Genomic DNA, 24292 nt, shown 5'->3' with positions numbered 1-24292 from the left:
CTTTTGCTTTGCAGAAGCTTGTCAGTTTGATGAGGTCCCACTTGTCTATCTTATCTCTTATGACATGGGCACTTGGGGTTTTGAACAGGAATTGGTTGCTGGTTCCAATTTCCATAAGGGTGTCCCCTGCATTTTCTAAAGTTTTTATAGTTCGAGGTTTTATGTTTAGGTCTTTGATCCATTTAGAGTTGATTTTTATGTATGGTAATATGTAGGGGTCTTGTTTCAATCTTCTGTATGTGATCAGCCAGTATGTTTTTCAGCACCATTTCTGAATAGGTTCTCCTCTCCCCAGTGGTTGGTGGTGGAGGCTTTGTGAAAGATGAGTTGTTTGAGAAATTGAGGTTCTGCTTCTGGAATCTGTATCCTGTTCCACTGGTCTATGTGCTGTTCTTATACCAACACCAGGCTGTTTTGATTATTGTAGCTTTATAATAAAGCTTAAAGTCTGGGAACGTCATGCCTACAGCTTTGTTTTTTTCTTTTGCTGAGGATAGTTTTGGCTATTCGTGGTCATTTATGTTTCCATATGAATTCCTGTATTCTTTCCAAATCTGAGAAGAATGCTGCTGGTAATTTAATGGGTATTGCGGTAAATCTGTAGATTGCCTTGGGTAGGATGGACATCTTAACAATGTTAATTCTTCCAATTCATGAGTATTGAATATTTTTCCATTTGTTTGTGTCATCTTTGATTTCTTTGAGGAGTGTTTTGTAGTTTTCATTGTAAAGGTCTTTTACTTCTCTGGTTAGGAAGACACTGAGGTTTTTTTTTTTTTGTGGCTATTGTGAATGGGATTGTGCTTTTTGTTTGAGTTTTTGTTTGTTTACTGTTGATGTATAGGAATGCAACTGTCTTTTGCACATTTATTTTATACCTGAGACTTTACCAAAGTCCTTTACCAGGGCAAGGAGGATTTTGACGGATTTTCTTGGCTTTTCGGGATATAGGATCATGTTGCCTGCAAAGAGGGATAACTTAACTTCTTCTTTTCATATTTGGATACCCCTGATTTCCTTCTTTTGTCTGATTGCTTTAGCTAGGACTTCCAATACTATGTTGAATAGGAGGGGTAAAAGTGGACATCATTTTCTTGTTTTGGTTTTCAGGGGAAATGGTTCCAATTTCTGTCTGTTTAGCTGTATGTTGACTGTGGGTTTCTCGGAGATGGTTCTTACTATTTTGAGATATATTCCATGTATTCCTAGATGTTCAAAGTTTTTATCAAGAAGGGGTGCCGGATTTTATTGAAAGATTTTTCCACGTCTAATGATATAATCATGTGGTTTTTTTCTTTACAGCTGTTGATGTAAAATTTAATCACGTTTATGGTCTTGCGGATATTGAACCAGCCTTGCATCCCAGGGATGAAGCCTACTTGGTCATGGTGGATGATTTTTGAGATGTGCTGTTGAATCTAGTTTGCTTGAATCTTGTTGAGAATTTCAGCACCTATGTTCATCAAGGATATTGGCCTGTAGTTCTCTTTCTTTGTTGGATTTTTACCTGGTTTGGGTATCAATGTGATGTTAGCTTCATAAAATGATTTGGGGAGAGTTCCATCTTTCTCGATCACCTGGAATTCTTTCAATAGGATTGATATCAGCTCCTCCCTGTATGTTTTGCAGAATTCTGCCAGAAAGCCATCTGGTCCAGGACCTTTTTTTTTTAAAGGTAGTTTTCTTATGACATAGGTGATTTCCTGGATTGTTATTGGTATATTTAGGGTCTCAAATTCTTCTTGTTTCAACCTGGGGAGGTTGCGTGTTGTCAAAAAGTTCTCCATTTTATTTAGGTTTTCAAGTTTGTTTCCATACAAGTGTACATAGTAATTTCTGATAATCTTTTGCATTTCTTTGGGGTCAGTTGTGACTTGATTTTTTGCATTTCTGATTGTGTTTATTTGGGCTTTTTTTTCTCTTTTTCTTGGTCAGTCTAGCTAGGGGTCCATCAATCTTGTTTATTCTTTCAAAGAACCAGTTTTTGTTTTGTTGATTTTTTTTTTTTTTTTTTTTTTTTTTGGTATCATATTTTTGTCCTGAATTGGGCTTTTATTTTGGTGATCTGAATTCTTCTGCTGAAGTTAGGGTTTTGGTGGTCTTGCTTTTCCACCTTCCTTAGGTGATTTGTCAGACTGTTAACTTGTGAACTTTCCATTTTCTTGATATGTGTTTGTAGAGATATGAATTCCCTTCTTAGTACTGCTTTCATGGCATTGCAGAGATTTTGATAAGATGCTTCTTCACTTTCATTGGTTTCCACGGAGTTTTTAATTTCTATTTTGATTTCTGTGTTGACCCAGGAGTTGTTCAGCATCATGCTGTTTAGTATCCATGTCTTTGTGGGTTTGGGGGGAATGTTGTTGGTATTGATATTTATTTTTATTCCACTGTGGTCTGAGAAGGTGCATGGCAGTATTTCAAACTTATTAAATTTGTTTATGCTTGATTTATGGCCAAGGATGTGGTTGATTTAAGAGCACGTTTTATGTGCTGATGAGTAGAATGTATATTCTATGGTTGTTGGGTGGAGGATTCTGTGTGGGTGGAGGATTCTGTAGGTATCAATTAAGTTCATTTGGTCAAGCATCACATTGAGGTTCTGGATCTCCTTGTTGATTTTTTGTCTTGGTGATCTGTCTAGGGTTGTTAGTGGGATATTTAAGTACTCAGCTATGATAGTGTTAGAGTCAATATGTTTTTTTAGTTTATCTAGAAGCTGCTTTATGAAAGTTGGTGCTCCTGTGTTTGCATATATGTTTAGGATGGATATTTCTTGTTGATCGATGGAACCTGTTATCATTTTGTAGTGACCTTCCATATCTTTTTAAATTTTTAATAGCTTAAAGGGTATTTTGTCTGATATTAAGATTTCAACTCCTACGTGTTCTGTTTGCCTGAAAATTTGTTTTCCAGCCTCTTACTTTGAGTCTGTGAGTGGCCTTCTTGGTGAGTTGAGTCTCTTGGAAACAACATATTGTTGGATCATGATATTTTATGCAGTTTGCCATTCTATGTCTTTTCAGTGGTGCATTTAGTCCATTCACCTTCAGGCTTATTATTGAGATATGAGAGTTTATCCCTGTCATGAGGTTCTTATAGAGATTGTTGTTGCTGCTGCTGCTGTTTGTTTGTTGTCTTTCTTTTGATATTTGAGTTGATTTATGTGTGTTTTCAATCTTTCCCTGCATTCTTGTGAAGGGCATTGTTGTTCTTTTTTTTCTTTCTTCTGTGTTTAATACTTTCTTAAGTGTTTCTTGTAGGTAGGGCTGATCTGGAGGTGGTGTAAACGCTTAGGGATTGAATGTCTTGGAAAGATTTTAATTCTCCATTGCTGATGAAACTTAGGTGGGTAGGTAATTTTTGGTTGAAATTGTTTATCTTGAGAACTGGGAAGATTGGACTCCAGTCCTAGCCTGAAGTGTTTCTGTAGATAAGTCTGCTGCTATTCTAATTGGTCTCCTCCGGTAGGTAGTCTGACCTTTCTCTCTTGCTGCCTTTAGCATTTTTTCTTTTATACTTTGTGTAAGTGAATTTCTATGTGTCTAGGAGCTGGTCTTCTCATTTTTCATCTCACAGGGGTTCTCTGAATCTCTTGTATTTGAATGGTCATGTCTCTGAAGAGATGAGGGAAGTTTTCTTGGATGATTTCATGGAATATTTGTTCCAGGGTAGTCTCTATCGTCTGTCTGCCTCAGGGATTCCAATTAATCTTAGATTTGGCCTCTTAATATAATTGCTCATCTCTTGGAGGCTTTGTTCTGTCTTTTAAAACTTCTTTTCTATGTTTTTATCAATTTGGGTTAGTTCCATATTTTGGTCCTCAAGTTCTGAGGTTCTTTCTTCTGCTTAGTTAATTCTGCTATCCGTGTTTATCAGTTTGTTATTTATTTCATTTACTGTTTTCCTTATCACTGTTATCTCAGTTATCAATTCCTCATTTCTATTTATTCTGTCATATTAATATCTTGATATCTGGGTTTGTGGTTTGAGAACAGTCATTCTGGGGACTCTTCATTGTTTGAGTTCCAAAGTCTGTATTCTCAATTGTCCTCCCAGGAGTCTGTATGGGACCCATATTCTTCCTTTGGTTTTTCTCCATTTGTGTAGGTTTCCCTCCCCATTTTATTCTCTCTTCTTTAATTCTGTTGTTCAGCGATGGGGGGGTAGCTTTTACTTCTGTTTGCTCAGTCTCCTATTCTTCCTTATGTAGATCCTCTGACTTTGTTCAGTTTTGAAACTGGACTGGGGTGGGGGGCTGTCCTTTTTGCAGTTTTGAGATTTAATTAAAGGGGGGCTGTGATTCAGAAACTATCTGCAAATTGCAGTATCTGCTAACAGGTGTATGGGCCCCCGGAACCCACTTCTCACTGCCTTACAATCTGTCCATGCAGTGGGGATGTATGTTTGCCCCCTGAAAGCAAAATGAGATAAGAAAAAGGAAAAGAATGGAAAAAGGAAGGAGGAAGATAAAAGGAAGGTGGAGAGAGAGTAGAAGAGAGAAAAATGACGTACCAATCAACAAATAAACAGAAATATACAAAGACTGAAAAAACAAAAAAAAACCAAAAATATATAGACAATCATACAAATAAACAAAATCCATGTTGATGTACTCGCCCTCAAAAATACCCATACACAAACAGAAAATCTAAAAAAAACCCCATTAAAATAATAGAAACAAAGCAAGTATGAAAACATAAACAAAAGCAGAAAGAGAGAAAAAAACAAACAAATAAAAGAAACTTCCTCTGTGGCCGTTTCTGTTATTCCAAGTTCCTTTTGACTGCCACCCTGTGTTAAGGAGCAGCTCTGGTCTCCAGCCCATCTCCTCCACTCTCAGTGTAGGCTGATAGGGTTACTCTCAGTGGGGGTCAGATGCCTCATGGACTACTGTGGGAGGAGGATGGATCAGATGCAGATTCACCCAACTCGTCTGCTTCTGCTACTGCTCTCAAGTCTCCCACTCAGATCTGACGTGTCTGTGCCTGTTCCAGCTTGGGGAGGGGCATCTGTCTCTCTGATGATAGCCTCTGGGTCCCAGGTTGGAGGCTGGACAGAGCTGGGCGGGGCAATGCAGGTATCTGCCTGGTCCCGGGACAGAGAAGATGGCGCTGGTTGTTTTCTCCTCACCGTCAACTCTACGGTTCCTGGAGCTTGTGCCTGGTCTACTGCTGCAGGCGATGATGTGGGCTGGGTTCCAGGTAGTGAGGAACAGCTGTTCTCTGCTGCCTTCTCTCAAGAGAGCCCTGAGAACAGCAGACAATCCTGGGCACTGAGGGCTCCAATCTCAGGGCGATGGTGGGTTGCAGTCACCTCCAGAAGAGAGTCCCAGGTGCATGAACCTGAGTCTCCCCTCAGATGGACTTTCACTCACCCATCGGCACACACCCACTCATGCAGAGAGTCTTTATGGATATTCACCTTTGCTGAGATTCTCATACTCTAACCTGTTCTGTTGCCATTTTGCCTCCTCACCTCAATCTGTGAGTTTTTTAAGGGCAGAGATAGACTCTAGTAAACTTTGGTGCCTACTGAGTGCCTACTCCTGCCAAGCCCTATTTAGTTACTAGGTATACATTGTAAACACAGCAGACTTAGTTTCTCCATTATAAAGCTTACTGTTTATTAAGGGAAATGTATACTAAGTAAATAAATATAATTACAACTCATGATTGATGCTGTGAAAACCAAGAGTACCATTTGGTCATGTTAGATTTGAAGTACTGGTAAGAAATGCAAGTAGAATTATCTAATAGATGGTTATTAGTCTGAAAGAGAGCTGTTTGGTCTAGAGATAGAAACTTGAGCATCATTATTTTATTGATGATATATAAAGCCATGGGAATGGATGGTGTTATCTTGGGGAGACTGTATGAGTTAGGAAGTTTCCGAGCCTTGGGTGTGTGGAAGATAGCTGAGAAAGAGGAGTCTGCAAAGGAGATAGGAGTAGAGAGAAAGATAGAAGATACAAGAAAAGCCAGGTGAGTGTACTTCCCTAGAAACCAAGAAAGTAGAATGTTTGAAAGAAAAGGAAGGTTAATTGTGTTGAATGCTGCTGAGATATTAGTTGAAGACAGAAAAATTACAATTTCACTTGGTAAAATGGGGATGATTGGTAATTTTGACAAGATTGCTTTTAGTGAAATGGTAGATTGTTAGTTGGCAAACACAAAGGAAGGAAGTAGAGATAGTTTAAACAGACAATTCTTTTGAGAAGCTTTGTCATGAAGGGGAGCAAAGAAAAAAGTGGTGTTTGGAGGAGGATGTGAGTGTCAAGGAAGGGTGTGTGTGTGTTTGTGTGTGTGTCTTTGAATAGGAGACACCAAAACATGTTTATATTCACCCAGTATTTCTCAGGTCAGTCCCAAAATTTAGAGATCATCTTGATTTTTCTGTTTTTTAAAATCACATGCTATATCCAGTCTTTAAAGAAGCCATTTGTCTCTACCTTCAAAATATCTCTACCTTGAAATATATCTCCTCAAAATACATCTCCACGTACTGCCAATCACCTAAGCTACCATCAGTTCTCACCTGGATTATTGTAATAACTTCCTTTTTTTTTTTTCCTTTGTCTTTTTTTTTTTTTTTTTTTTGAGTTGGAGTCTCACTCTGTCGCCCAGACTGGAGTGCAGTGGCTGCTCCTGGCCACTGCAGCCTCGACCAGCTGGACTCCAGCGATCCTTCCGCCTCAGCCTTCCTAGTAGCCAGAATTACAGGCACGTGCTACCACGCCCGGCTAATTTTTTGATTTATTGTAGAGATGAGGTCTCGCCTGCCCAGGTGGGTCTCGAACCTGCGGGCTCAGGCAGTCCACTCACCTCAGCCTCCCAAAGGCGCGGGTTTACAGGCTGAGCCACTGAGCCCGGCTATGTAATAACTTCCTAATGGTCTCTCCAATTGTTTCCCTGCAGCCTATTCTCCTATGCTGCCATAGTGGTCTATGTAAAAACGTAGCTCCAAGTCAAAAAACAAAACAACAAGCAAGCAAAAAAACATAGATCACTGCTCAAAACCCTGCAGTGTTTTCCCACACTTGCTGCAAAACCCAAATTTATTATGGCCTGTAAGGCCCTGCACAGTCTGGCCTTTTGCTACTGAGAAGTCAAAGTTTCTAATCTCAGTCTCTTACTATATTTCTTCTTGTTTACTCAACTTTAGTCTCACTGGCTTTTTGCTCTTCTGTATGCCTAATATAATCTCATCTAAGACATCTGTACTTACTGCTCCCCTAGCTTAAATATACTTTTCTTCCAGATATTACTATGGTTTGCTGCTCCTTTCATTCAGGTCTTAAATTACTCTTTCTTAGAGAAGCCTATCCTGATCACCTTATCTTATGTAACACCTCCCCTCCCACAATATTTACACATACATATGGATTTGACATTGTACACTTACTTGCTTATTTCTCTGCCTGCTTCTCTTACTAGATCATAAACTCCACGAGCACAGATACTTTTCTTATTCAGCTAGATTAGTACTGGTATTGTAGATAATAAATATATGTTGAGTGACAGAATATATCTAGCAGGGAAAGATTGATGCGGCTGAAAAAGGAGATCATTCCAGGTGAGAGGGAATGCAAGTGGAGTACAGGGAGAAGTGAGAGTGGCTTTACTGTAACAAAAAGGATGAAGGAGAACATAAGAGTGGATGCAGGGAGACACTTAGATTTGGGGGTGAAAAGATAGAGTTCTCCTGCAAAGATTCCTGTTTTCTCATTGGAATTTAGTTCATCAGCTAAAGGAAAGGGTCAAGGGGAGGTCCAACTGCATGCCCATTTGTGGCAAGGTAATCATAAGTAGAAAGGGTCTTAGCTCATTTTGTGTTGCTATAACAGAATACAACAGACTAGGTAGGTAATTTCTAAAGAAAAGAAATTTATTTCTTACATTCTGGAGCCTAGGAAGTCTGAGGTTAAAGGGCCCACATCTGTTGAGGACTTTCTTGCTGTTATCCCATGGTGGAAGGTGGATGAGTGAGAGAGCACAAGAAAGCAAAAGTGACAAGGGAAGGGGGTCAAACTTATCCTTTTAATCAGGAACCTACTCTCATGATAACTAATCCACTCCAGAGGTAATGGCATTCATCCATTCATGAGACCTTAGACCTTATGACCCAATCACCCCTTCAAGGTCTCACTTTCTGAAACAGTGTTGCATTGAGGATTAAATTTTCAACTTGTGAACTTTGGAGGACACAGTCAAACCATAGCAAAGGCAATTATAACTCTCAAATGAAAGCAGTTAACCAGATTTTGTAGTGTTCTCTAGGACATTTGGCAGCTTCAGTGTAGAGTCAATTGGGAGAGAGTTTAATTCAACTATCCTGAAGCTGTGATTTTTGCCAATTAAATTTTGGAAAGGGAGGGGAGGACAAAAGGTTTATGGTTTTTGATGTTTGAATAATTTTGGTGAATTATGATTAGATAAAGAGAGAAATTAAAACAGGGCAAAGATGGATAGAAATTGTAATGGAAGTTCTTGAGAAAATGAGCTGCATGGAAAGGAGTTTGTGTTTGGAGTATATATTGCTCATTCTAGATATTGGAATTGTTGCATGTTTTGGTGATAAAGTTCAGGATGTAATCATGGGAGTACTGGCTAACTTGGAATGGAGTCATAAAATGGAGTGGCCATGGTGTTGATAGGATCATCAGTGTGGCTGTTGAAGTCACCTAAAAAGATAACTAGAGGGAAACAGAAGACTGGACCAGGAACTAAGGACTTTGAGAGGGAGTGACTTAGAAGGAAGTAGTAGTCTTCAAAGACATGTAACAGCAGCCAGTGGAAGTTAACTCAAAGGAAAACAGGTTTTTACAAGAGTTAGGAAAGATATGGTTTGGACATAGCACTGAAAATTAAGGACAAGACTGATAGCTTGGGTGTGAGAGAGAAAATAGCGCCCAGTTGAAAGGGCTGCTAGAAAAAAATCTCTTCTTCAGGTGATAGCTGGGTTTCTTTTAAGGTAACGAGGCAAAGGAGAGTTAGCCAATGGCAAATGGGAAGTTTCAGAAGAAATAATGGAAGGGCTCCAGAGTCAGGAGAGAGGTGAGGAATTTCGTCAGATTAGAGGATTTACAGAATAGGTTGAGGACAGAGCTTGAATGACCATGGACGACTGAAGTAAATGAACACTGGAGGATTGATTGGCTTAGTCCTGGTTATTTTTTAGAGGAGGGAGGGCAGTCCACATTCATGCTGTGGATGTTAACACTTTGAGAGAAACTATTCATTTGAGGCGGCATGTGGCAGTATAGGAGATCACGGGATATGTTTAGGCAAAAATTGACTGGAAGGTCAACCATCTAGGAGACAGTACAGCAGTGTTTTCTGGGTGGTGGAACTAGGTGACCTTTGTGGTTCCTTCCAGGTCTCAGATTGGAAGAGCCTCAGGTTTTCTCAGTGCAAGTCATACAATGGGGAGGTCTGGAGGTTTGAAGCTTAAACTTGAATTTTTGCCTTAACTGTTAAGAATAACTCAACTGGGGCTGCAGGTCAGGAATTTCCCAGGCTGGAAGGCAGAGGATGATAAGACCTATAAGTAATGGTTTCTGTAAGTAACTCTAGTGACCATCTGCAGGGGTGGTAGGATTGAGAAAGACATGTAGGTATGGATAGTGGAGGTGGAGTTTGGAGGTAAAGGGCCAGCCTAAAAGAACTTAAGTCTCTCCATCCAAATTTCTCTGCCCTTTCCCCACTGCACTTTGCTGCCTCTCATACCTCCCTAATTGTAGTAAGCCTCCCAGATACAGCTCCTTATTCATTCTGTCTCAAATGATATAATTAGCATAGAAAGAGTTTTTTGTTGTTGTTGTTTTTTTAAGGGAATCACAACAATCAGAGGCTAATCATGTCTTTATTTCATTTAGTGATCTTAGGTAAATAACATACTCCTATGGGTTTCAGGTTCCAATAAAATAAAGGTTTGGAACTGGCTGATTCTTCAGGATCCTTTTAGCTCCTGTGTTTTTTCTGCTAAACCAGGCTGCCTTAGTCAATGAACCTTTGCTAATTACCTGGTATATACCAAGTCTGTGCTGAGGCAACCCTGGGGACATAGGGATTAAATAAACTCAGTTCCATCCTTGAGTTATTCATGGCCTGGTGAGGACAACAAACATGGATTATGGTTGATGTGACGAAATTTGGAAATTATTACACAGAAGTGTATGTACAATGCTATTAAATTTGGGAAGGGAAGATAGAGATAGGATGGTTATTAAATTTGGGGGAAGGACGAAGGTAGGGGGACTTCTGTGAAGGTTTCATAGAGGAAATGAGTCAAGTTGGGCCTTGAAGAATGAGTAGGAGTTTGCCGTGGCAGATAAGTTGGGACGTTTTAGGCAGAGAAAAAAAAACAGCATGGGCAAAAGGCAGGTGCGGGAAAGCATATGAAGCTGAAATGACAAGTTTAGGGAATAGTAGAGAGGAAACTAGAGAGATAGGTGGGGGAAGGGAACAGATAGTCACTGGACATCTATTTTGTGCCAAGCAGCATGCTAGGTGCTTTTATAAATGCTTTTAAGTTCTCATGCAAGCTCTATAAAGTAAGTGCTCCTATTTGTGTTTTATGTGAGAGGAAACTGAGGATTATAAATTAAATTGCCTTTCTAACAGGCCAGAAACATTTTTCTCCCTGTTGCCCCAGCAGTTGTTTTCTTGCTAAACCAGAGCAAGTGGCCAGGCTGCACAGTGGGAGTGTCTTTGACGTGTTAGAAGGACATCCCTCAGCAAATTTAAGACTGCAGCATTCCAGTCCCCTGCCAAAGAAAAACCTCCTGGCATGATTTAATTAAAGATCACATTCTCATAACCAGGCATCAAGGGCATACAGAACTCCCCAGTCCTGGATGGAGTATTGACCATGCCAGTTGCATCTGCTCTGGGTTGTTCAAACTAAGAAATGTGATTAGAATATGGAGTAGGTTTTATTTCTTCTGTTCCTTTCTTCATTTTAAATAATGACCTGAGGGCTTATCTAGAGATAATACTAGAGGTTATCTAGTCCATTCCTTTGTTTGTAGAGTCATCCATGAAGTGTAATGTAGTGATTCTGTCACCACACAGACATAATTTCAGGTCCCCATCTCTGCTGCCCACTAACTGTGTGACCCTGGGTGACTAGCAGCATCTTTGAAATGTTGTTTCTTCTTCTGACTTGTTCACTGTTTTATCTTCAGCACTTAGCGTAACCTGTTAAACAGTAGGTGGTGAATAAATATTTGCATTAATGAATGAGAGAAATGATACCTGCTAGATAGATTTCCAAGTTTTCTATACATTCCAAAGTGTGATCTAATGTTAGTGATTTTAAAATATCAGCCCCAAATGATGGTAAAAATTCTAATTGTAAAGATGTTTAGTCCTGGAGGTTTTCCTGGGAAACTGTTTCTTAGAATTTTAGCCACTCTGTTAAGTGGTTTGGAGGACTCTGTTAAACTCCAAGTCCCATTGTGTGAGCTCAAGGCATCATGGAGTCCTCAGTGCAGATGGGTAGCAGCTGGTCTCCTCCTCCAGGCAATACCTCTTTTCTCATTGCCATCTCTCCACAGCCTTGTTTTTTAATCAAAAGTGCCATCTTTTATTTTTAACATGGGGCATTTATTGCCTAGCTCTAGAGCTACTTAGAAGGGACCATTTTTCTGACTAGTGCTGTATGTGATGAGGAACATAAAAGGTTTGCTCTGATCTGCAGTGTCCCACTTTTTCAGTCTTCCACTTTAGTCCCTTATGTTGCATTCTGCTGTACTGTATTCTCACATTTATGCTATTCCATGGTCTAGGACGCATTTACCATCATCTTTCTCCATCAAAACCATTCATTCATTTATCATATGTTTTCTTTGGGCAAGATACTACATATCAATGTCTGTATCTACCCCAGACTAATTAAATCAGAAACCCTGGGGGTAGAGCTCAAGCATGGATGTTTTCCCCTCAACATTTTATTAGGAAAAACTTCAAACATCGAAAGAAATTTATAGTGAATGTCTGTGTGCCCACAACCTAGATTGTTCTACCATTAACATTTTTATATACTAGCTTTATCATATCCATTATGTTTTATATTGACATGTGTATTGTTAAATCATAGCCCTATGTTCATTGATCTACTTTATTTTTTTATTTTTTTTGAGTTGGAGTCTCACTCTGTCGCCCAGACTGGAGTGCAGTGGCTGCTCCCGGCCACCGCAGCCTCGACCTGCTGGGCTCCGGCGATCCTTCCGCCTCAGCCTTCCAAGTAGCTGGAACTACAGGCATGCGCTACCATGCCCAGCTAATTTTTGATTTATTGTAGAGATGAGGTCTCACCAAGTTGCCCAGGTGGGTCTCGAACCTGCAGGCTCAGGCAATCCACTCACCTCAGCCTCCCAAAGGCGCGAGATTACAGGTTGAGTCACCAAACCCGGCTGATCTACTTTATTTTTTAAGAATGCATTTCAAAATTTCTGTAGATATGAGTACACTTCCCTTTAAGTACTTCAGTTCTGTTGTAAAACGTCAGCACTGGTAAGCTTAAAAAAAAAAAAGAAGCTTACAGGGGATTCTAATAGTCTAGAGTTACTAAATACCATTAGTCTGACCTATTTATGCTTTAAGCTGCTACTCCTAATACCACCTCTTTTGTGACCTTATCACTCCAATTCAGTTTCGTCTTTTCTCCCTATGTGTTTGGACATTTTACTGTTTGAAAGAGTAAGTTCTACAGAAAGATGTAGTTCTATAGCACTACTCACAATTGGCCTGGCATTGTAGTTTTCTACATCCTGGCTCTTGTTTACTAAACTATAAGAACCTCTAGGGTCAGGTCATAGCCTGCCTGCCTATCTGTCTATCTGTCTGTCTGTCTGTCTATCTGTCCATCCATCCATCCATCTATTTATTCCTGGTTTCTAGCATAACACTTTACATGTAACTCAGTAAAAGCCTATTAATTTGAACTATACTTGAATGAAGAGCGTGCAACTGCAACAAAAGGTGTACATTATCTTTCACATGTGTTTAATTACATACTATGTGTTTATACTATATATTTTTTGATTGGAGGAGCAGGAATTCATTTATCTTCTATGGTTCTTAGCTCATAGTAGACACTTAGTAAATGTCAATTAAGTCCAGCCCGAACGTGCTAATATATTTTTCTATTTGTCATTGGCTAGATTTGACTAACCTAATCATAAATCAGAAATAGCAGAATTCAGGTTATAAAAGGTACAAGAGGGGCTAAAACTACCTCAAGAAAAGTATAGTTGGAAATCCCTTTGGAAGAGAGTGTTAAGATGAGGTTTGAATTTCACTGTGAAGGTTGAGTAAAATTTGTATCAGTTTAAAGAAGTTTCTATCCCTACTCTGCCTATAAATTACTGGTCTTAGGCAATTTCCTCTTGCTCTTTGGACTTTAATATTCCTACCTGTAATATGAGAAAGTCAGATTAGATGACCCTCAAGGTTGCCTCTGGCTTTGATGCTATGTGCATCTTAAAACTTTTGATTAACTTGTGCCTTTGACTAACTTGTGCCGCGGCCCATGCAGCTGCCTTGAAGGTCCCGAGAGAGAACGGCGAGAGATTAAGAAAGACACAGACACAAAGACATAAAGAAAAGCTGGGGCCAGGTAAGACACTTTCCTCTGATGGAGGAAAAGTGGCCCCGAACTAGCTCAGCACTTTTATTTTATAATCAAGCACAAGGGAGGTTGGAAGGGATACAAGGTCTGTGAGGGAGCTATAGCGGAATTTTGTTGCTAGCTAAAGGCGAGCTGTTCCACAGTTATCTTGCTGTAGCTAAGGCTTTATCTGTACTATGTGCACCCAGATGTGTGGGCATCTGAGACACCATTTCGTGTAGCAGGCTGCATCCCTCACAGCCTGCCTTTGGCTAGGATGCAGAGCTTCCAAGCGAGACCTTGCCTACAAGCTTGGGGCCATTAAGTGAGACCTTGCCTTCGCTTGGTTCCTTTACTCAAGGCCTGCTACAGTGACAGTGCTCGTCGGCTCCCCACATCACATCTGCTCCCTACTTGGTTCTGTTTTATACCAGTGACTGTGGAATCCAGGGTAATAAAGTAGGAAGAGGTCATTGTTGGTGAGCACACTCCTTTCAGAATCCCTGTCCATTTTGATTAAATATGTACCTTACACACAGTGGATTCTTGAAAAAGTGCTTTCTTTCCCTTCTTTCTACTCTAGCACTATATCTTTATTCTTTTTATAGCATGCTCCAAAAGAGGCACAAAGCTCTTCTCCTCCTTGGTTGCTTCTTGACCAGTGTAAGTCTACACTCATAAGTGATAGGACTTCTGTGAGGACCATAGCCAGTAAATCACAGAGTCAGGACTTAAACCCAGATCTCTTGACTTTAACTCCAGTCATCTTTTTTATATTGCCCTACCTTTTGAAACTTCACAGTGATCCTGCATTTATCATAGAACCATTCAGTTAATTCATAATTTATACTTTAGTAAAATTAGTTGCTCATAAATTATTAGGCTCCTTGGGCCTCTGGGACAGTGGTAAAATGTGGTCAGTCTGTTTTTCCCTGTCTGTTATATTTGTTGTCCAGAATGGATAGAAGGGTGCCATCTGAGCTATCATTGTAATAACTTTACACTGCAGCATGTCAGAGGCATATTGGTTTGTCAACCTCCTGAACCTTTGGCCTTCGGAGACTGTTAGAATATTAAGATGTGTTTGCTCTCCTTATTCAAGAGTTGAATATGTTTATTTTTTCTTTTCTCAGGATTTATGTTTTTCCTATAAACAAAGTTTAAGATGGTGTAGGTTTTAAAATGTACTAATTGTTGTGCTGAATATAGATGAACAAAATTACCTGTCAGGGAATCATTGAGTTGTAAAGAAGGAAGGACTTGTGGAGAGGACTGGGTGGAGGGCTGCAGGAAACTGGAAAGTAGGGCAGAAACCCTAAGTTAAAGTTAAGAAGGAAGTGCTCAAGAAAGCACAAAATTGTGTTCTGTGAGTATAGTTGAAGGGATTAGAAATGTTTGACATTGAGAAAATAGATTTGGGGGGTCTTGAAAGATTATTTCAAGTATCTAAAGTTCTGTCTAGGGAAGTGATCTTTTCTGAATAGCTGTAAGTGATATGATTTAGTACTAGCAGATGAAGTAATTTTTTTCCTTATGCATTTCTTTTTTTATTTGCTCATGCAATCATTTGTTTGTCCAGCGTATCTTTATTAATAACCTATTCTGTGCCAGGCCTGGGGTTGGGGATTGAGAAATACATAAAACACAAACTTTGTTCTTGAGGTGTTCATAGTCTAAGACTAGCAGTAAAGAGAAGTGAAGGGGAAGGCAGATGTGTAAACAAATTATTGCAATGCAGTGTAAGATAGATAGAGCTTAATATTAATGATAACTCATTAATTGAGGTGACCAGAGATAGTCTAGGCTGTCTTTGGAGATTGTAAGTTTTCTGTCATTGGAGGTTTTCAAGCATAAGCTGGATGACCTGGAAAGGAATGTGGTAAAAAGGATCAAATACAGTATTAGATTCCAACAGCATATTTTAGGTTTCAAGTAATATGGAATCTTACTGAGAATTCTCCAAACCTAGTTAAAGGACAGAGAAATGGAGAAAAACCTCTATTAGGAAGGTTGGTGAATCCTTTCTTTCATAATCCTGGGCTGCCTGAAGAGGAGTTGAATTCAATGAAACAGTTGGGTGAAGGACCTGGGAAGCAAGGAAGGACTTGATTAGGGTATCAGGTGGCTGCAGGGAGTGTAATTTTGGAACTGGCAGCTTGGAGTGGGAAGGTTCACTTGAGAACTGAGACAGTAAAAGCTCATTGGGGAGCTGAGTGACTTTAGTTGTTGCTAAGAAGGAAAGCAAAGGCAAATCTGGGAAGTGAAACTGGAAGAACTGGATAAAAGGCAGCTCACCCACAGAGTTAATCTAGATTAGCAAAACTGTCCTTGCTTGCTTGATTTGTTTTTTCAAAAAGAGAAGGAGCCAAAGGTTTGCCAAAGGTGAGGTCAGGCTGAATTACACAAAAATATAGGGTTTGATTTTGGCCTTAATGGATGAGTAAGATTTTTATCTGCCAGAAAAGGGAGAAATCATTGACAGGAAGCAGGGTGGGGTGTGTGTATAAGTAAGTAAGAATACTTGGCAAGTCCAGAGAAGCAGAGATTTCTGAGGTATAGTTTGAATATAGGCTGTGTTTAGATATGGTAGCTTCGTTTTTAGCAGGTCAACATCAGATTGTGAAGGACTTTGAATTTCATCTGTACTAAACAGGTATATATCACTGTGCAAAGTTTCATTAATTAAAATATTTATTAAGTTCACTGTGAGCTAGATACTATACAAGTAGTTGCTGAATTGCAAAGATGGCAAAGTTGGACCCAACATTTGAAGAACATTCTAGCTCCTAGAGAAGACATATCTGTAATCAGGTATAATAGCAAAAATAAACATCATAACCTAGAAATGTACCCATTTCTTTGGGAGCATGGTGGGGAGGTACCTAACTTCTTGAAGATGAGAACACATTGCCAAATGGCTTCATGGAAGAAGTAACAGTTGAATTAAGCCTCGAAGGATGAGTGAATTCATGTTCATGTTCACTCATCCTTGGGGAAATTGGCATTCTAGGAAGAGGGAACAGCATGCACAAAGGGATGAGGGTAAAAGCTATGGCGTATTTGAAGAAGTTGGAAAAATTGTATATGGCTAGGGTAGAAGGGGAATTAGAGGGAGTAGCAGTGTGGGAAATGAGGCTGATGGGTGAGCTAAGACAATAGAGGGCCTCTAAAAGCAAGCTACAGAACTTTAACTTTTATTCTAGGGTGTCAGTGAAGGGTTTGAAAAGCAGAGTGGTAGTGTGTTTTAATATCGTGTACGGCTCCTGGAGATAAGATTGAGGAAAAAAACTGGATGAGGAGGATTAGTTCTTTATTTATTGGAAAATGTTAAAAAGACTCATAGATTTTCTTCATAGCATTTTAAGCAATTGATGTCTAAAGCAGTGGTATTCAAATCTGGCTGGCATTGGAATCACTAATTTTCAAAATGTAGGATTTTGGCCTTAACCCAGCCATATTAAGTCAAAGTTTATGGGGGTCAAACCAGGGCATCTGTATTTCTAAAAGTTCTTGGTTATTACTGTGCTGATTTTTGATGCCATTATTCTCTAAAGCACTGTTATGTTTAACTCCAAAGAACTTGTATTCTAAATAGTCGTGGTTAAGAATATCATTTCTAGCCGGGCTCGGTGGCTCAGCCTGTAATCCCGCGCCTTTGGGAGGCTGAGGTGAGTAGATTGCCTGAGCCCGCGGGTTCGAGACCTGCCTGGGCAGCGAGACCTCATCTCTACAATAAATCAAAAAATCAGCCGGGCGCGGTAGTGCGTGCCTGTAATTCCGGCTACTCGGAAGGCTGAGGCGGAAGGATCGCCGGAGCCCAGCAACTTGAGGCTGCGGTGGCCGGGAGCGGCCACTGCACTCCAGTCTGGGTGACAGAGTGAGACTCCAACTCAAAAAAAAAAAGAATATAATTTCTATTATAGCATGGAAGAAAATAAAAAGCATTTTTAGCTCTGGATACATTCATATCTGTCTATTGTCAAGGACATTTACTTATTTTAAGGTAATAACATCTATCTTCATTAACACGATTGGTAGTGTGTGATAGGGATTTTTTTCCTCTTTCTTTTAGATTTTATTGTTTCTATTTCTCAGAAACATTGGAGATTGCCAATAAATTCAATACCATAGAGGTCAAGATGGTTGCCATTATATATTTAGAACAAGAAAGGCAGGCACTGTGCCTCACACCTGTAATTCTAATTGCTTGGGAGGCCAACATGAGAGGATTGCTTGAGACCAGAAGTTTGAGACCAGCCTGGGCAACATAGCAAGATCCCTATAGCTTAAAAAAAAAAAAGCTAGGCATGGTGACACATGCCTGTAGTCCCAGCTGCTCTGGAGGCTGAGGCAAGAGGATTGCTTGAGCCCATGTGTTCAAGGCTACAGTGAGCTATGATCGTGCTCTGCACTCCAGTCTGGGTAATAGAACAAGATCCACATCTCTTTAAAATAAAAATAATAAGGTAGAATTTTAGAGAAGGGAGATAGTGGAGAGATGTTATAGTCTCAGGGATCAGGAAACTCTTCCTGTAAAGGGCAAGATAGTAAATATTTTAAATTTGTGGGCACACAATCTCTGTTTCAGCTACTAAACTCTGCCAGTGTCACATTGAAAAAATCCATCGACATTTCGTAAATGAATGGATGTGGCTGAGTTCCAATAAGACTATTTACAAAACCAGCGACTTTGCTGACCTTTGGTAGAGTCCATTTTAAAGAAGGAAAGTGTAGCTTGCCTAAGGTTACACGAGTTAGAGGTTGATTGAGAACTCACTATGTGGAATGCTGTTAGCAGTTTTATTTAACCTTCATGTAGATGAATAAATGAAACCTAAGAGGTTAAGGAATTTCTCTAAAGCTAGTAAGTGGTTTTCAGTGTTCTCCAATGTCTCAGTATGGGAAGGAAGAGAAAAGCAGGATCCTTCTGAATTTTCAGCAGTGCTTGGCATAAAGTAGGCATTTATTATCAGTGAGTAGTACTGACTGAATAGACTAGCAATATTCATGGTGTGCAGTTGAAGAGCTTGAGCTATGCCCTAAATAAAAGGGCTGTATAATTTTGATTCTTTAAGATTTTTTAACATGTATTTCCTTTTGTGCAAAAATAATAAAAGAGATATGTTGTTCTTTCTGATTCCAGTAGCTGCTGCTGGTGGTGACAATGTCAAATAACGGCCTAGACATTCAAGACAAACCCCCAGCCCCTCCGATGAGAAACACCAGCACTATGATTGGAGCTGGCAGCAAAGATTCTGGAACCCTAAACCATGGTTCCAAACCTCTGCCTCCAAACCCAGAGGAGAAGAAAAAGAAGGACCGATTTTACCGATCCATCTTACCTGGAGATAAAAGTACAGTATTTCATTTCTTTGTCACCATTTGTATGCTTAAAAAAAATTTTTTTTTGTAACCTGGACAAAAGATCTGTCCTCCTTGACTTAATTTTCTTTTAATGCCTTTTTCCTTGTTAAATATTTCCCCTGTCTCTTCTTCCTAAAGTGATTGAAGCCAATGGAAAACAGGCCAATTTTTATATTCTAGTAACTATATCTGAACAATGTTTTAAAAAATAATTATGTGCTTGTCAAATTTGGGACAATCTGAAGACATTTATTTCTTTACTTTTTAAGTTCCTAAACTGTTTATAAAATCACAAAATGTAAGAAATATTGAAATGTCTTTTTTGGACATGGGTTTTTTATTTTCAAATTAGTTTCAGTTGTACTTTTCAAAATCTTGATTGACTCTTCTTTATTCAGACTTCCTGGTCCCACCTTCAGATTTGGGGATTAAATATCAGTAAGGATGGAAATTAATGGCTGAGAAAAGGAAGCACTAGGATTCAGCATGAGTTCACTGTGAATAAGTCATACTGAGCAGCCTCGTTTCCTTTTTATTGATAAAACTTTTAGAACAGTAATCAGGATTTTAATAGTAAGTCTGAAAAAGTCATTGAGATTCTTACAGACAAGGCAGTAAAATAGAAGTTTTGGTGTCCACATGAATAGAAGGCTTTCTTTGACACCAAAAATGTTTATTTAAGTGACTGTTGATCTAAAGTAAATTTTTTAGTATGTTTGCTGTGTCCTATTATTGTGGCCTGCTAAAGATATTGACTTTCTGTCTATAAACAGTTATCATGAGCTGGGCTCGGTGGCTTAGCCTATAATCCCAGTGCTTTGGGAGGCCGAGGTGAGTGGATTGCCTGAGCCCATGGGTTTGAGACCCGCCTGGGCAACTTGGCGAAACCTCATCTCTACAATAAAAAAAAAAAAAAAAAAAAAAAAAATTAGCCGGGCGTGGTAGCATGCGCCTGTTGTTCCAGCTACTTGGAAGGCAGAGGCGGAAGGATCGCCGGAGCCCAGCGGGTTGAGGCTGCAGTGGCGGGGAGCGGCCACTGCACTCCAGTCTGGGTGACAGGGTGAGACTCCAACTCAAAAAAAAAAACCAAAAAAACCAACAGTTATTGTGAGCTTCTGATTCAGGTGGACTTGGGCCACCACTTACCAGTTTTGTGACCTTAGGCATGTCAGTTAACTCCTTTTGACCTTTAGTTTCCTATCTTTAAAATTGAGGTATTGTCTCACAGGGTTATTGTGAAGATTACATGTAAAGTTTCTAATACAGTACCTTCCACGCAAAATGTACTCAAATGTTAGTTCTCTTTCTCTTTATTCTTTTGTTGATAAGTGGAAGCTGAGAGTATAGCTAGTAGATTACATGCTAAAATCAGCATTAGGATTCTGAAACAGTTGGGTAAATATAATTTGAATTGCAGAAAATATCTCATGTTGTAGAAAAATATAGTTATATTTTGCCTATATGCCTACATGCAGATCAAGGGAGATGGTAGATTATATTATCATTAACCAAATAGGGACACGGGAACAAGGAACAAGTTAGGAGGGTTGGTGGTTGGCAAGCAGGGAAAATGATGACTTAAGAGACATTGCATGTAAGGTGTCTTTTTAAAGAATGTCTAATAGGCGATCTCATATATGGAAAATGCTTGTTGTATGACTGAAATGAGGACTTTTAATGAGTACTCTGGGCTTATATCTTAACGTGTGTGTATCCCTTCCCCTCCTCCACCTTCATTGTGGACGTTTTAGGGTCTGGAAAGAAAAGACATGAATAAAGTACTTAACTTTGATTTTCTGGCTAATTCATTTATATAGTAGCTGCCATCTTTCTTGGTACAGAGGCTATAATATAGACAGTGTTACCCTGCCCTGCAACCTTTTCCCACATATATAGCCACTTTATCTCTCAATTTAGGTGTGTATTTATTTTTAATTTTGTACCTTGCCAACTAATGTTTTTGATCTCTATAAATAAGCCTAAGTTTCTAGTGAAAGAGAACTTTTAAAATTAGAATGTTTAAATTATTCTTGCTGACTCAAACTAGGAAGGTAATAAACTTCTCTCCTGATAGGCATAATCAAAATGGAAAACTTTTGTGTTTGAAAGGACACCATCCAGAAGGTAAAAAAGTAACCCACAGAAGGGAGGTATTTTCCCCAAATTGTGTATCTTGTAAGGGACTTGTATCTAAAATATATTAAAAAAATTACAAGTCAATAACTGAAAGACAAATAATTTTAAAATGGGCAAAGGATCCGAATAGACATCTCCCAAAGAAGATATAAAAATAGCCAATAGCATATGAAAAGATATTAATAAAATCATTAGCCATCAGGGAAATGCAAATCAAAACCACAATGAGATACCACTTCACACCTACTGGGATGGCCATAATTATAAAAAGAACAAGTATTGGGAAGGATACGGAGAAATTGTAACCCGCATAATTGCTGATGGGAATGTAAAATGGTGCAGCCTCTGTGGAAAACAATCTGGTAGTTCCTCAAAAGATTAGACATAGAGTTACCATATGATCCAGCAGTACATGAATGTTCACAGCAGCATTATCTGTCATAACCAAAAAGTAGAAACAACCCAAATATCCCATCAACTGATAAATGGATAAATAAGATGTGAAATATCCATGCCATGAATTATTATTTGGTAACAAAAATAAATGAAGACCTGATCCAGTGCTATACCATGGGTGAACCTTGAAAACACTATGTTAAGTGAAAGAAGCTGGTCACAAAGGACCACACCACATATTGTATGATTCCATGTATAGGAGAGTCAACTGGGGCTGGGGGTGATGACTAACAGGAACAGAGTTTCTTTTTGGAGTGATACAAATGTTCTAAATTGATTTTGGTGCTGTCTGCCCAGCTCTGTGAATATACTAGAAGCCACTAAATTGTACAGTATATGGGTGAATTGTATTGTATGTGAATTATATCTCAATAAGGCTTTTTTTTTAAAGAAAATACCTACCTGAAACAGCAGATAGAAGCCGAGCCTTCAGACATCATTGGGAACTGAAGAGACAATCTTATGTGCTGAGTGTCTAGATATCTGGATTATAGTCTAGGGTCACCCATAAATTGGTTGCCTGATTTGGGTCAGTTACTGCTGTGTAGGTTCCAGTGCCTTTATCTAAAAGTGAGAGAGTTGGAGCAGTAGACATGTACAGTTTCTTTTAGCTTTGAAGTCCTGTAATTACGTAAATGAGATATTGCAAAGGTGTGGTTAGATCAGGTTTGTCTATATAGGTGAAAATAAACTAGGCCATTGTAAAGGGCTTTAATCAGTGATGGAGCTTCTAGCAATCCTACTTGAGTAGCCCTAGGCTAAATCTGATCTGAAAATAAATCTCATAGCCTCAAGAGCAAATCTGCATCTCTATAGGTTGAAAGCATAGAGGAAGAAAACAGAGTTGTAAGAAGTTCTTACAAAATGAACTAGCATTCTCTCTTTCATCCTTTGGCTATAGATTTTCTATATTTATCCTGGGCACATAGGTTTCATTCCTTTGCTTTAAGACCCTATACTTAGTGCATATATAAAAATGAAGTAAGTCTAAAGTTTTTTTCCTTTTGTTTGGAGCCTGTGTTCAACCAGCAAGTTATTCAAGTTAGTCCTAGCAGGATACACAGCAGTCTTTGAAGTGATACATCCTTCATGTAGTGGTTGAGAATTTGCACCAGCTGCAAAGAATTATGGTCTAGAATTAGAGAACTTAACGTTGAGTCCAGCCACTGACATTTGTTAACTCTGTGATTTATTTTTTAAATTTCTTTAATTCCAATATCTTCATTTCTCATTCACCCTATATCATTAAAAAGTTTTTGTCATTTGACACAGTGGGAGTAAAAGCCTTTTCTAAACTGTAAAACAATACAAACAAGAGTTTTTTTTTTTTTTTTTTTATGGAAACCTCTTTTATGTATTTTATACTTACAACAACTCATTTTCTTTGGAGAGGCTGAGGCTTAGAGAAAAGTAAATTGTTCAAGATCTCACAGGTGGAAAGAGGCAGAGATGAGTGTGAAGCTAGGTCTTCATAATTATCTGTTCCATTATGTTATACTATTTCTATTAGTTGTTTTCAGCCTTGGTTACATATCAGACTCACTCACAGTGCTTTAAAATAATACAGATGCCTGGATTCCATCTAGACTTTTGGAGTCAGAATTCCTAAGGAGGAGTTTTGGGTCTCTAGGGAGATTTGGGAGTTGAGAAATAAGAGTTCTTTGTGGGCTGCAGTAGTGGTTGAGCTGGCAGTGGGTAGAATGTCTTTGGGCATTGCCTAATGCTGACCTCCAGTGTGGCCTCAGTGTGTGCCTGGGAGATACATAAATGATTGGAAAGAGAAGCTATAATTGAGGGTTGTAATAGGTGACACTGAATTGCAGAATTCCATGTGGGAAAGCCTGGTTCCTGTGGTTAGGATCTGGAACCTTTGGTTTATTCCAAGAAGTCTTACAGCATTTAGTTTGAAATCTTTTTCTGACTACATTTTCACAACCAAAGTGGATGGAATTCTCTGAGCTTGGGAAGAGTTTAGCAAAGTTAATTTTAACATTGGACTATGTCAGTGTTTCTCTCTCCAAGTTTGGAACGTTTTACTGCCTTGGGCTCAGATTAGCTCAGCTGAGCCAATGAGAGGTGCTGCATAAAAATAATTTAAAAAAAATAAGGCCAAGGATTTGTGTTAAAGCTTTGATGGCTATACTTAACATGGGATTTTGCAGAGTCAGCCTCATTTCCTGTGCTTTCAGAAAGCAAAATAGTCTAAGCCAAACATAGGGTTAAAGTTGGGATGGGTGAGGCTGCAAGTTTCTTTTCCCACTTTATTTCCTTAAGTCTGAGATCTCTAGAAAATCAGGATGATTCTTTCCTCCTCCCCTCAACCATAATTTCTGTCTTTTTTTTTTTTTTTTTTTTGTGAGACAGAGTCTCTGTTACCCAGGCTGGAGTGCAGTGGCATGATCATGACTCACAGCAGCCTCGAGCTCTTGAGCTCAAGCAGTCCCCCTGTCAGCATCCCTAGGAGCTACCACACCTGGCTAATTTTTAAAATTTTTGTAGAGATGGGATCTTGCTATGTTGCCCAGGCTAATCCCTAACTCATGGCCTCAAGCAACCCTCCTCCCTAGGCCTCCCAAAGTGTTGTGATTATAGGTGTGAATCACTGCACTCAGTTTTTCTGGCTTAAGGAGTGGGCTAAGAAAACTAACTGCAACAGCTTCTTTTTTTTGAGTTGGAGTGTCACTCTGTCGCCCAGACTGGAATGCAGTGGCTGCTCCCGGCC

At 39.3% G+C, this 24292-nt stretch overlaps 1 protein-coding gene across 2 annotated transcripts in view; it reads left to right on the top strand.

The window, feature by feature from the left end:
* Window positions 1-24292, top strand: part of PAK1 (p21 (RAC1) activated kinase 1) — a 96784-nt gene that overhangs the window by 6137 nt on the left and 66355 nt on the right. The window contains exon 2 of one of the 2 annotated variants that reach the window (XM_021715744.1): window positions 18758-18968. In XM_021715744.1, the coding sequence (XP_021571419.1) occupies window positions 18779-18968 (190 nt within the window). In that variant the 5' untranslated portion in view covers window positions 18758-18778. The remainder of the gene's footprint in view (window positions 1-18757; window positions 18969-24292) is intronic. The other variant, XM_021715743.1, reaches the window with a different exon arrangement.

Source organism: Carlito syrichta, unplaced genomic scaffold, assembly GCF_000164805.1.
Source record: "Carlito syrichta isolate Samal-C Ts95f unplaced genomic scaffold, Tarsius_syrichta-2.0.1 Scaffold307339, whole genome shotgun sequence".
NCBI lineage: Eukaryota > Metazoa > Chordata > Mammalia > Primates > Tarsiidae > Carlito > Carlito syrichta.
The sequence above is the reverse complement of the archived record's forward strand: the minus strand, read 5'-3'. Positions and strand labels throughout refer to the sequence as shown.